General features: G+C 41.4%; 1 protein-coding gene across 2 annotated transcripts in view; it reads right to left on the reverse strand.

Annotated features, from left to right (window-relative positions):
* Positions 1–12,375, reverse strand: part of Cacna2d3 (calcium voltage-gated channel auxiliary subunit alpha2delta 3) — an 857,083-nt gene that overhangs the window by 408,001 nt on the left and 436,707 nt on the right. For both annotated transcript variants that reach the window (XM_085828480.1, XM_085828479.1), the window contains exon 11: positions 6,041–6,154. In XM_085828480.1, the coding sequence (XP_085684606.1) occupies positions 6,041–6,154 (114 nt within the window). The remainder of the gene's footprint in view (positions 1–6,040; positions 6,155–12,375) is intronic.

Genomic DNA, 12,375 nt, shown 5'->3' on the forward strand with positions numbered 1-12,375 from the left:
GGGTCTGGGGAATGAAGAGGAAGTTAACAGAGAATTCCAGAACCATTTCTATTGCTCCATCCAGAGTCCTATGAGAATGGATTGCTCGATGACATTCAAGAAGAAAGATGGGTCATTATCCACATTTAATACCCAGGCATTGTTCTTCTGTCCACACCAAGAGTAAGTTAATGGGTAATCTGCTATTTAACATACAAGCAAAATATCAACCCCTAATGGTAACGAAAAGACAAATGAAGTTTGGCAGCTCATGAGCAGATCGGTCCTTCCCTTGGAACAAGGGTTAGAGGACACTACTCCCTTTATGTTTGGGAAGGGTTGCAAACTAACTTTTTGAATCTGTCCAGTTTTTGGGTTGGATTCTTGGCTCCTGGTCTGATGGTTCTAGGAGCATAAGGAGACGCTTAGTACTTTTGGGAAAGGTGTAGGGTGGGATTCCCGTTCAAAGCCATGAGAGAGTTCACTGGCATCCTCCTGCTGATCTGTACCATGTGAGGATTTGAGATGGCAGTCTCCACACTGAAAGCCAACTCTTCCCACTCATGCTGGACCCTGGTGCTGAACTTCCAGGCTCTCAGACTGCAAAGCTTAAGTCACTGTTATTCATAAGCTACCCAGACAATGCCATTTTGTTAACAAAATCCAAAACAACAAGGCAATCTCTGGTTTCCCAAGTCTTGTCAAAGATGAAATCTGATTCTTTCTAGTATATTCTTTCTGTTACTCCACTGACCTGAGATCCATGGTCTCCTGCCATTTACCCACACATATGACCATTGAAATCCAAAGAAGGGGGGCATCCTATGTAATGGTTGTAATGACCATCCTTCCAGGTTCTAATTCTAGCACAAGGCCTGGGTTTATATACCACACTGCTGAAAACCTATACGGTCCTGAGCATCCTGGGGTGAGATCTTTAGCTAGGAAACGCATACATGTTCCACTTATGGTCTCACTCCTATTCATTTTATTCTGTGGCTTCGTAGTTTATCTAAGAAGAAAATAGCCCAGGAAAGGGAGGTGCAGACTGCCACTACCATTCTCAGAGGCATCCACTGTAGCACGCCATGCTGAGGGAATCTCAATGATGCTCAGCTACACAAGGATTCCTCTAATTTCCCTGAAGACCCTTCAGAGCAGGTATTTGCAAGCAATCTTAAAGGACTGTGCACTAGTTTTTTCAAGCTCCATGGTCCAGTCAGTTTCTGTCACAATCAAACCCATGCATCGGCTACAGGCCATATGGGAGCAAATGAGCATGCCCATACTAAAATAACCCTGCCTACAGACTCAGAAATGTGATCCTCATATGCTTTTCGTCATGAAGTATTCTTATTTTTATGTAAGTTCTACTTATCTTTCTGTATATATGTGTGTGTGCTTGTGTGTGATGTATGTGTGTACAAGTGTTCATTCCAGGGCATGTGCAAAGGGAAATCAAAGGAGGACATCGGGTGTCTTGCTCTATTTGCCTTATTCCCCAGACATTCTCCTATTTGCTGGGGTGACAAGCATACACAGCCAGTATTGTTTGAAAATAAACTCTTACTTGCTGAAACATCTCCCCAACACACTGTTGTTGTTTGTTTGACTTTTTGTTCATTTCTTTGTTTGTTTTGACTTGAAAACATACATGTTATCCATACCCTATACTCTGCCAAAGCAGGCAGTAAGTCATATTAAACTTGCGGGTGCTAAGCTGCCAATCCCTTCTGTGTCCCATTTAGCCTGTCACTTCTTACCTGTTCAATCAGGGTCCCTCTATCTTTTGCACTACAGGGGACTAACAAGTTACAAGAAATAATCACTATAAGTTAGAAGAGCAGATGCATGATGGTGGCAGACGTGGCCATTTTCCCAATTTAAATGTATGCAGCATTGGTTCTGAGCAGATCCTGGAACAAGCATCGCTTACGTTGCGGAGTTCATGTTTTATTCCAAATGTGTAAGAGCTAGTGTTAAGCCACTAACCAAAGAGTATTAAGCAAAAGTAAATGGTGTCTCATAAATGAATAAATAGCTCCTCACTTCCACTCTTGGAAATAAATGCTGGCAAGGGACACATTGAGTAGGCAGTCATAAGGCTGCCTTCCCAGCTTCTCCAATAATGTATTCTCCTCTCCAGTGTACTCTAAGATGTTTATTGGGCAGCTGTCTTGAGCAAGGAGGGTCTAGGTGAGCACTAAACAGCTTTTATCAGTGACAATCACAAGGGCTCCCCAAGTCTTCCCCCCACCTTTCTTCTGCCTTCTCTTCCTTAAAACCCAGCTGCCCTGCTACACAGAAGTCCAGTTAACTATACTGAGGAATGGACCCAAAGATGCTCTGGGAGACTAGATACTGAGAGGAGGGGGAGGCCATGGTGGGAAGTCCCGAGGCCATTGGTGCAGCTCCCACCACATGTGGCTTTTCTACTGACTTCCCCTGACACCATGAGCAGCACAAACATGGCAAGTTAGAAAATCCAGGGGTCACATGAAGTAATGAGTCACTGCTATTTTATGACAGTAAACATGGGTTGTTGTATAGTGTAGTTCTGATAAGTGGTTTTCCATCTTCTCCTTGCTTCTTAGATTGGTGTTCTCTTGCTATATAACAAATTATCCAAAGCAGAGTGTTTTAGAACAACAAACATTTCTAACCTCACCCTTCTGGGGGTTGGGAGTCTGGAAACAGCCCTGCTGCCACTGTTACCAAAGGCTGCAGGTGAGATTTAGAATGGGCTGTTTTTTCATCCCAAAGCCTGGTGTGGTAAGAATCCACTGCCAAGTTCACTCACACTAGTAAGGAGGTTCCTTTTCTTGTGCTGCTAACATGGATGGCCCAGCTTTCTTCTGGGTATCAGCTGGTGGTCCCTTGGGTCCAAACAGCTGCCTATGGTCCCATGTGCTTGGAGTTCTCCTACTTCATCACGCCAGCAAAGAGAATCTCTAGGCCTAGAACTTTTTAAGAATTTTTTGGTAAAAACAAAAACAAAAACAAAAAAAAACCATTCACAACATCATTTGATTAACCCACATTAATTGAAATGGGATTAAAAAAAAACACCTCACAATTATAAGATTCTACTGGTCAGAAACAAGTCACTGGATCTGCCCCACTGAAGGTGAAGAGATTATATGGGGCATAAACTCTAAAGCAGTGGGAATCAGAAATTTACCTTTCTTTGCAAGCTCTTCCTGGCAGTATTGTTCAAAATAGGGGATATATCTCTATCTATCTCTATCTCCATCTATCTCTATATCTATCTTCTAACCCTAAACATGTGTGTGTGTTTAAAAATATCAACAGAAAAAGAAGCAAGTATAAAACTGGACGTATACCTCCTTAAGACAAGTCCTAGGGAGTCTGAAGTTTAGGGTTCATTTCTGTATGTGTTGACCAGTGATTGACAGATTATCAGGCTATAGGGCAAGAAATATATCTGTCTAGTGTATTGTACCAAGAGATCAAGTCTTGCACAGCTAAAGAGGAGGACAGGAGTGGTGAAGACTCCGATTCTTGAGCTATCTCTTATGTGTGGGGTTTCCATCAATGTCATCAACTTCATTCAGTGACCTATTTGGCGTCTTTACTCTCAGGCCCCACCCACATAGTGAGTCGGGTTTGGCCTTGTATAGGAAACAGCCCTTCAGGTAGGGCTGGGGCTTAGTTAGGTCTGAGAACTACTGTTTTATGGGAATCATGTTCCACTCTTATGATCTTTCTTTCTTCTGGCTGCACTTCCTGTTTTTATAGTCTCAAAGATTGCCAATTACTACATGTCAGACACAACTCTTTACTAAATAGCTAGTGTTCAAAATAATGGAGAAAGATGACTGCTTAGACCTTCCACATCATCTTATTTTACTGAGGTGCTAAATCATATTGGGGTGCTATGTAAGTTTATCACTTGTACCCTCGTGGGGAAGTTCATAAAACAGAGATTGTATGTGCATATGAATGTCATGGAATTCACCACCCTGGGGTTGAAGGGCAGGGAGAGGTGCACTATTAATTTCAAGTAATAAAAGACCTACTTACTACAGAAATAATTTCTGCTCCAGCTTGACATTTTCTAAGAGAAGAAGCTGTTTCATTTAAAGGACCCTCACTACAGTACATCATCACAATGCCAGGCTGACAGTCAGGATTGCTCATTAGGAAAAGATATGAGAAATCTGTATTTCATCTGAAGACTTAGGGCTTTGCATCTTTTAGCCATTATCTCTCCTTATAAGCAAGGTCAGAATGTTTCAGTGCCAACATCTCTGAAAAACTGCTATCTGTCCATGATCCACAAATGGGTTAGATTTATAGAGAACAGCACATGTCATACATAATGGACAATATTCAAAAATGGGGATGCTTATAAAAGGCCCACCACTTTCTTCTTTTTTTTCCTAGTCCCCAAATGGTACAGAACATCTTTCACTATGCTGTGTGATGTCAGGCCATCTGTGAACTTTCTATTTTGCCTGTAAAACATCTACAACCCTACTCTCACTTTCTGCTGCTGGACTTTCAGCTGCTGCTTTAAGTCCTGTTGCTACAAGACTGTTTATTCAAACTCTTACTGTGCTGGGTCCTACAGGGACACCAGGATGTCCATCCCTCTCCTCTCTACACACAATATATGCTCATTAGAAGTGAATATGATCTCTGTCTGTCCTGAAAAGACACCACCCTAATTAGATCCTAGATACTAGCATCTAATTTCTTGTAAGTTCCAAGAGGGAACTTACATCTCATTTGAGGGTTAGGCTCTAAACTCCTTGCCTCTTATGGGTCACACTTACTCCTGGCTATCCTTACAGGTTCCATGCCAGCATCCTAGCTACACCCAGTAAACCAAGAGCTGCCAGTTTCCCCCTAGCTTCAGAGGTGGTGGCTATTCCCAAGGTTAGGTACCAGACAATCCCTTTAGGGAACTGTGCTGTACAGAACACATGTAGCTTTCATCACAAGATTTACTGGTTAGGTAAGAAGTAAGATCTTACATGAATCAGAGACCTGCATAGGTCACGAATGACAACCATAAGATGAAACCACCTTTCCTGTTGTAGTCACACAATACGCATGCTCTCTGGACGTGGCAGAAAGTATGGCCTCCTTCTGTTTCTTTCTGACAAATGTGCTTAGTTAGGTTAATTCATGTCCTATAAACCAAATATACAAAACAGAGACAGGAAGGTGGGCATGGCCTGGGCTGCCTCATGTTCCTATATAAACCGTCAAGATAAAACAGGGAGCAAGAAGATGCCAGGGGCACCTGCTCTGCCTGACTTTGTTCCCAGCTGAAATCCTATCATATAAGTGACTCCCAACAGCCAGTTCATTGCCATGTACCCATTAGTGGAACGTGTTTAAAAACATGGGTTATGAAGACACACTCCCAGAGATAGGTGTGGGATAGGGTCCAAGTATCCATAAGCCTTTCCCCAGGGAAATCAAACTGGCTACCAGCTTTGAGGAACCAAACCATTAGGTTCCTAAAAAATATTGACGTCAGTCATAGATGCCCTAATGTACGGGTTCAAAAGGTTAAAAATATAATTTATTGATTCTACTTGGAAACTAAGAAGTAATTATAACAGAAGACAAATAAGCTTTGACAAGTGCAGAGAACTGTGCCCAGGAACAGAGAGAAGAAGTAGAGTGAGCCGCGGAAAGTCCTATGGAAGCAAGCATATTTGAGGAGATGGCTTCGAGGTCACTGCAGTCAACCTGATGTTTTACACATTCAGGGCCCATCAGGTAGCACTGAATTCAAGGAAAACAAACTAATGGGAAACACTGCCCAACAAGAGGATGGATCTTTTTCACACAACACGTTAAACGTATCTTCACAGGCTCCTCCATTCTCTCCAAAACTGGATGCATTCCAAAATCTACAGAAGCCATAGTATTTGATTTTGGTCAACCCACAAACACAGGCTGAGAAACCAAGGGTTATTATGAGATTAAGCCGACATGGGATACTTATCTGTGGATGATCTGGAGGTTGCAACAAAAGCTGGCCATGGGCACCACCGCACAGATGGTGTCGGTATCAACTCACCTTTCGGTCTGGCCAATTATATTTTGCAAAGATGGTATCGTAGGTGTCCACTGCCCCATCGGTTATGAGCATGATGGCCTGGCTGCAAATGCTTCCTTGTCCAGTGTGGTTGAACTGTGGGAAGAAATATTTAAAATAAAGCACACATCAGAGAGCCTGTGTACCCACAAGACTTCCAGGGCAGATGGTCTCGAGCTTAGAAAACCTCTCAAAACCCAAGAGTTCATTGCATACTGCCAATTGCAACCCACAGGAGGAACTTTCCACGTGGGTCACCTTTGTCCTCTGAGCATGACAAACTGCAATTAATTGTAGAAGTTGGAACAAACTTCAGACCAAGGCAAGGAGGGAAATTCTAAAACATGTGCATGTAGTCTACCTACGTTCTTCTACCCCCAAACACCACCCTCACTGCTGAAAAAAAGCCACTGCAGAGTCAGCCAAGGACTTCTTAGAGTACATTAAGAAGGGCAGCAGGCCATGAGAGAGGTAACAACTCTTTCAAAATCTGAATGAGGCTAATCTGAGGTAGTTGAATAGATACAGAATGTTTTGTATGTTAGAAATCGAAATGGGTTTTAGACAAGAATCAAGTTAGGAAAGCGATAAGGAACATTGCAAGGTTAAGTACTCTTCTTGAACAAAGAGCTTAAAATACATACATAAAGGCTTTATATTAGTCTGTTAGTATGTGTGATGTGCTGGAAATCCCAGATTGTACTTGCTAGTGTGCAAATTCCAACTTTACACATTTTAAAAGCTCCTACTCATAGCCAGGGATACAGGATATGCTTGAAATACCAACTCTTGGGAGACAGAAGGACAGGAGGATTGAAGCAAGTTCAAGGTCATTTGGTCTATGTTTCTAGGTAAGCCTGGGTTTCAGGTTAAGTCTCTGTTCTCAAAACAAACAAACAAACAAACGTAACATACATAATGGGAATGAGAGCATGAGCTGTGGCTCAGTAGCAGATCACTTCTTGCCTTCTATATGTGAGGCTCTGAGTTTGATCTCTGTACCACACACAAAGCTCTCAGCCTTCCTGAACAAGACCTGAAAGTGAGCAGACATAATAACCAGAGTGGTATATCCTTCCTATGAAGTGGAGGTGAAAAAATATCTGGAGTGAATGCTATTAATAATGCAAGTCAAGGTAACACCAAGTCCTTCAAAACCCCCAAATTACACAGCAATGCTGAGGCACTGACATATATAATATGTCTTTAACCTTCAGCAGCAAACACTCCTTCCACCACAATCTCCTGCTTATTCATTTGCTCAAAAGCATGAGTGTTACTGGGGATAAAACATGCCCAAATGTCTTGACCAAACTGGGAGAGAATGAAGAATACCCTTAGCCTTTCTGTTTGGTCCATAGTGACCTAGGAAACAAATAAGACATTCAAATAGAAGATAATAATGTCTAGTCTTTATTTGTTTACAAGTCTGATATGTTTACCATAAATAACTGTATGTATGTATGTGTGTATGTGTGAGTGGATAGACAGATGGATGGGCAGAAGGATGGATGGATGGAAGGATGGATGGATAGATTGAAGTAATCACTCTGAGGCCTTATTAGGACAGAGCAAGCCAACCATCTATGGAAAATCATGATATAGTGGAAAGTCCTCAATTCTACTCCAGAATCAGGTGTATTCCTGAGATGTTCTCTTCCCTGACCATCCATTTTTCCATTTGTAACATGAGAATAACAACATCTTTATGTAGTTGTTATAACAGAGATTAAATGCTCATTGTGTACCAGGGTAGTAGCATGAACCAAGGAAGGCTGAAGTCCAGAGAGGTAGTAAGTAGCCCATAGAGAAAGGACTTCTAACAGTTGGCATGTGAGCATGGGCAGAGCAGCACACCTACATTTGGCATGGTCTGCACTCTATAGCTTTCAGCAATAATAGGGGAGTTCCTGAGCAGATAGTGACTGTTATCGTCTGAGAATGTTCTCCAATTGTCCTTGAGTTGCCGGAGTGACTTTTAGTATAGCTGTGTAAAGAAGTGGTATGGATCTGTGAGAAGCAAAGCCAAATGGGAGGTCCCAAGATCACCAAAAACGAAGACTGCTGCTCAAATGAGACCAAGATGATAACAGGGAACAGATGTGCTGGGATGAAGAGGAGGAGACAATGGGGGGGGGAGAAATTTGTAAGGGTGGGACCAAGAAGAGAGGAGAGAGGGGGCTGTGATCAGATATAAAGTGAATAATAATATAAAAAGATAAAGACCATTCTTTTTTTTTTAATATATTTATTACATATTTTCCTCAATTACATTTCCAATACTATCCCAAAAGTCCCCCATAGCGCCCCCCACTTCCCTACCCACCCATTCCCATTCTTTTGGCCCTGGCATTCCCCTATATTGGGGCATATAAAGTTTGCAAGTCCAATGGGCCTCTCTTTCCATTGATGGCCGACTAGGCCATCTTTCGATACATATGCAGCTAGAGACAAGAGCTCCAGGGTTCTGGTTAGTACATCATGTTGTTCCAACAATAGGGTTGCAGATCCCTTTAGCTCCTTGGGTACTTTCTCTAGCTTCTCCATTGGGAGCCCTGTGATACATCCAATAGCTGACTGTGAACATCCACTCCTGTGTTTGCTAGGCCCCGGCATCGTCTCACAAGAGACAGCTATATTTGGGTCCTTTCAGCAAAATCTTGCTAGTGTATGCAATGGTGTCAGCGTTTAGAAGCTGATTATGGGACGGATCCCTGGATACGGCAGTCTCTAAATGGTCCATCCTTTCATCACAGCTACGAACTTTGTCTCTGTAACTCCTTCCCTGGGTGTTTTGATCCCAATTCTAAGAAGGTGCACAGTGTCCACACTTTGGTCTTCATTCTTCTTGAGTTTCATGCGTTTATCAAATTGTATCTTATATCTTGGGTATCCTAAGTTTTGGGCTAATATCCACTTATCAATGAATACATATTGTGTGAGTTCTTTTGTGATTGTGTTACTTCACTCAAGATGATGCCCTCCAGGTCCATCCATTTGGCTAGGAATTTCATAAATTCATTCTTTTTAATAGCTGAGTAGTACTCCATTGTGTAAATGTACCATAATTTCTGTATCCATTCCTCTGTTGAGGGACATCTGGGTTCTTTCCAGCTTCTGGCTATTATAAATAGGGCTGCTATGAACATAGTGGAGCATGTGTCCTTTTTACCGGTTGGGACATCTTCTGGATATATGCCCAGGAGAGGTATTGCTGGATCCTCCGGTAGTACTATGTCCAATTTTCTGAGGAACCGCCAGACTGATTTCCAGAGTGGTTGTACAAGCTTGCAATCCCACCAACAATGGAGGAGTGTTCCTCTTTCTCCACATCCTCGCCAGCATCTGCTGTCACCTGAATTTTTGATCTTAGCCATTCTGACTGGTGTGAGGTGGAATCTCAGGGTTGTTTTGATTTGCATTTCCCTGATGATTAAGGATGTTGAACATTTTTTCAGGTGCTTCTCTGCCATTCGGTATTCCTCAGGTGAGAATTCTTTGTTCAGTTCTGAGCCCCATTTTTTCATGGGGTTATTTGACTTTCTGGAGTCCACCTTCTTGAGTTCTTTATATATATTGGATATTAGTCCCTTATCTGATTTAGGATAGGTGAAGATCCTTTCCCAATCTGTTGGTGGTTTTTTTGTCTTATTGATGGTGTCTTTAGCCTTGCAGAAGCTTTGTAGTTTCATGAGGTCCCACTTGTCAATTCTCGATCTTACAGCACAAGCCATTACTGTTCTATTCAGGAATTTTTCCCCTGTGCCCATATCTTCAAGGCTTTTCCCCACTTTCTCCTCTATAAGTTTCAGTGTCTCTGGTTTTATGTGAAGTTCCTTGATCCACTTAGACTTGACCTTAGTACAAGGAGATAGGAATGGATTGATTCGCATTCTTCTACATGTTAACAACCAGTTGTGCCAGCACCATTTGTTGAAAATGCTGTCTTTCTTCCACTGGATGTTTTTAGCTCCCTTGTCGAAGATCAAGTGACCATAGGTGTGTGGGTTCATTTCTGGGTCTTCAATTCTATTCCATTGGTCTATTTGTCTGTCACTATACCAGTACCATGCAGTTTTTATCACAATTGCTCTGTAGTAGAGCTTTAGGTCCGGCATGGTGATTCCACCAGAGGTTCTTTTATCCTTGAGAAGAGTTTTTGCTATCCTAGGTTTTTTGTTATTCCAGATGAATTTGCAGATTGCACTTTCTAATTCGTTGAAGAATTGATTTGGAATTTTGATGGGGATTGCATTGAATCTGTAGATTGCTTTTGGCAAGATAGCCATTTTTACAATGTTGATCCTGCCAATCCATGAGCATGGGAGATCTTTCCATCTTCTGAGATCTTCTATAATTTCTTTCTTCAGAGACTTGAAGTTTTTATTATACAGATCTTTCACTTCCTTAGTTAGAGTCACGCCAAGATATTTTATATTATTTGTGACTATTGAGAAGGGTGTTGTTTCCCTAATTTCTTTCTCAGCCTGTTTATTCTTTGTGTAGAGAAAGGCCATTGATTTGTTTGAGTTAATTTTATATCCAGCTACTTCACCGAAGCTGTTTATCAGGCTTAGGAGTTCTCTGGTGGAATTTTTAGGGTCACTTATATATACTATCATATCATCTGCAAAAAGTGATATTTTGACTTCATCTTTTCCAATTTGTATCCCTTTGATCTCCTTTTGTTGTGGAATTGCTCTGGCTAGGACTTCAAGTACAATGTTGAATAGGTATGGAGAAAGTGGACAGCCTTGTCTAGTCCCTGATTTTAGAGGGATTGCTTCAAGCTTCTCACCATTTACTTTGATGTTGGCTACTGGTTTGCTGTAGATTGCTTTTATCATGTTTAGGTATGGGCCTTGAATTCCTGATCTTTCCAAGACTTTTATCATGAATGGGTGTTGGATTTGTCAAATGCTTTTTCCGCATCTAACGAGATGACCATGTGGTTTTTGTCTTTGAGTTTGTTTATATACTGGATTACGTTGATGGATTTCCGTATATTGAACCATCCCTGCATCCCTGGGATGAAACCTACTTGGTCAGGATGGATGATTGTTTTGATGTGTTCTTGGATTCGGTTAGCAAGAACTTTATTGAGGATTTTTGCATCAATATTCATAAGGGATATTGGTCTGAAGTTTTCTATCTTTGTTGGGTCTTTTTGTGGTTTAGGTATCAGAGTAATTGTGGCTTCATAGAATGAGTTGGGTAGAGTACCTTCTGTTTCTATTTTGTGGAATAGTTTGTGAAGAACTGGGATTAGATCTTCTTTGAAGGTCTGATAGAACTCTGCACTAAACCCATCTGGTCCTGGGCTTTTTTTAGTTGGGAGACTATTAATGACTGCTTCTATTTCTTTGGGGGATATAGGGCTGTTTAGATCATTAACCTGATCTTGATTCAACTTTGGTACCTGGTATCTGTCTAGGAACTTCTCCATTTCATCCAGGTTCTCCAGTTTTGTTGAGTATAGCCTTTGGTAGAAGGATCTGATGGTGTTTTGGATGTCTTCAGGATCTGTTGTTATGTCTCCTTTTTCATTTCTGATTTTGTTAATTAGGATGCTTTCCCTGTGCCCTCTAGTGAGTCTGGCTAAGGGTTTATCTATCTTGTTGATTTTCTCAAAGAACCAGCTCCTTGATTGGTTGATTCTTTGAATAGTTTTTCTTGTTTCCACTTGGTTGATTTCACCCCTGAGTTTGATTATTTCCTGCCGTCTACTCCTCTTGGGTGAATTTGCTTCCTTTTGTTCTAGTGCTTTTAGGTGTGTTGTCAAGCTGCTAATGTGTGCTCTCTCTAGTTTCCTTTTGGAGGCACTCAGAGCTATGAGTTTTCCTCTTAGAAATGCTTTCATTGCGTCCCATAAGTTTGGGTATGTTGTGGCTTCATTTTCATTGAACTCTAAAAAGTCCTTAATTTCTTTCTTTATTCCTTCCTTGACCAAGGTATCATTGAGAAGAGTGTTGTTCAGTTTCCACGTGAAGGTTGGCTTTCTATTATTTATTTTGTTATTGAAGATCAGCCTTAGTCCATGGTGATCTGATAGGATGCATGGGACAATTTCAATATTTTTGTATCTGTTGAGGCCTGCTTTGTGACCAATTATGTGGTCAATTTTGGAGAAGGTACCATGAGGTGCTGAGAAGAAGGTATATCCTTTTGTTTTAGGATAGAATGTTCTGTAGATATCTGCCAGATCCATTTGATTCATAATTTCTGTTAGTTTCTCTGTGTCCCTGTTTAGTTTCTGTTTCCATGATCTGTCCATTGGTGAAAGTGGTGTGTTGAAGTCTCCCACTATTATTGTATGA

Source organism: Mus caroli, unplaced genomic scaffold (assembly GCF_978045245.1).
Source record: "Mus caroli unplaced genomic scaffold, Mus_caroli_1 scaffold_12, whole genome shotgun sequence".
In the NCBI taxonomy this organism is placed as follows: Eukaryota; Metazoa; Chordata; class Mammalia; order Rodentia; family Muridae; genus Mus; species Mus caroli.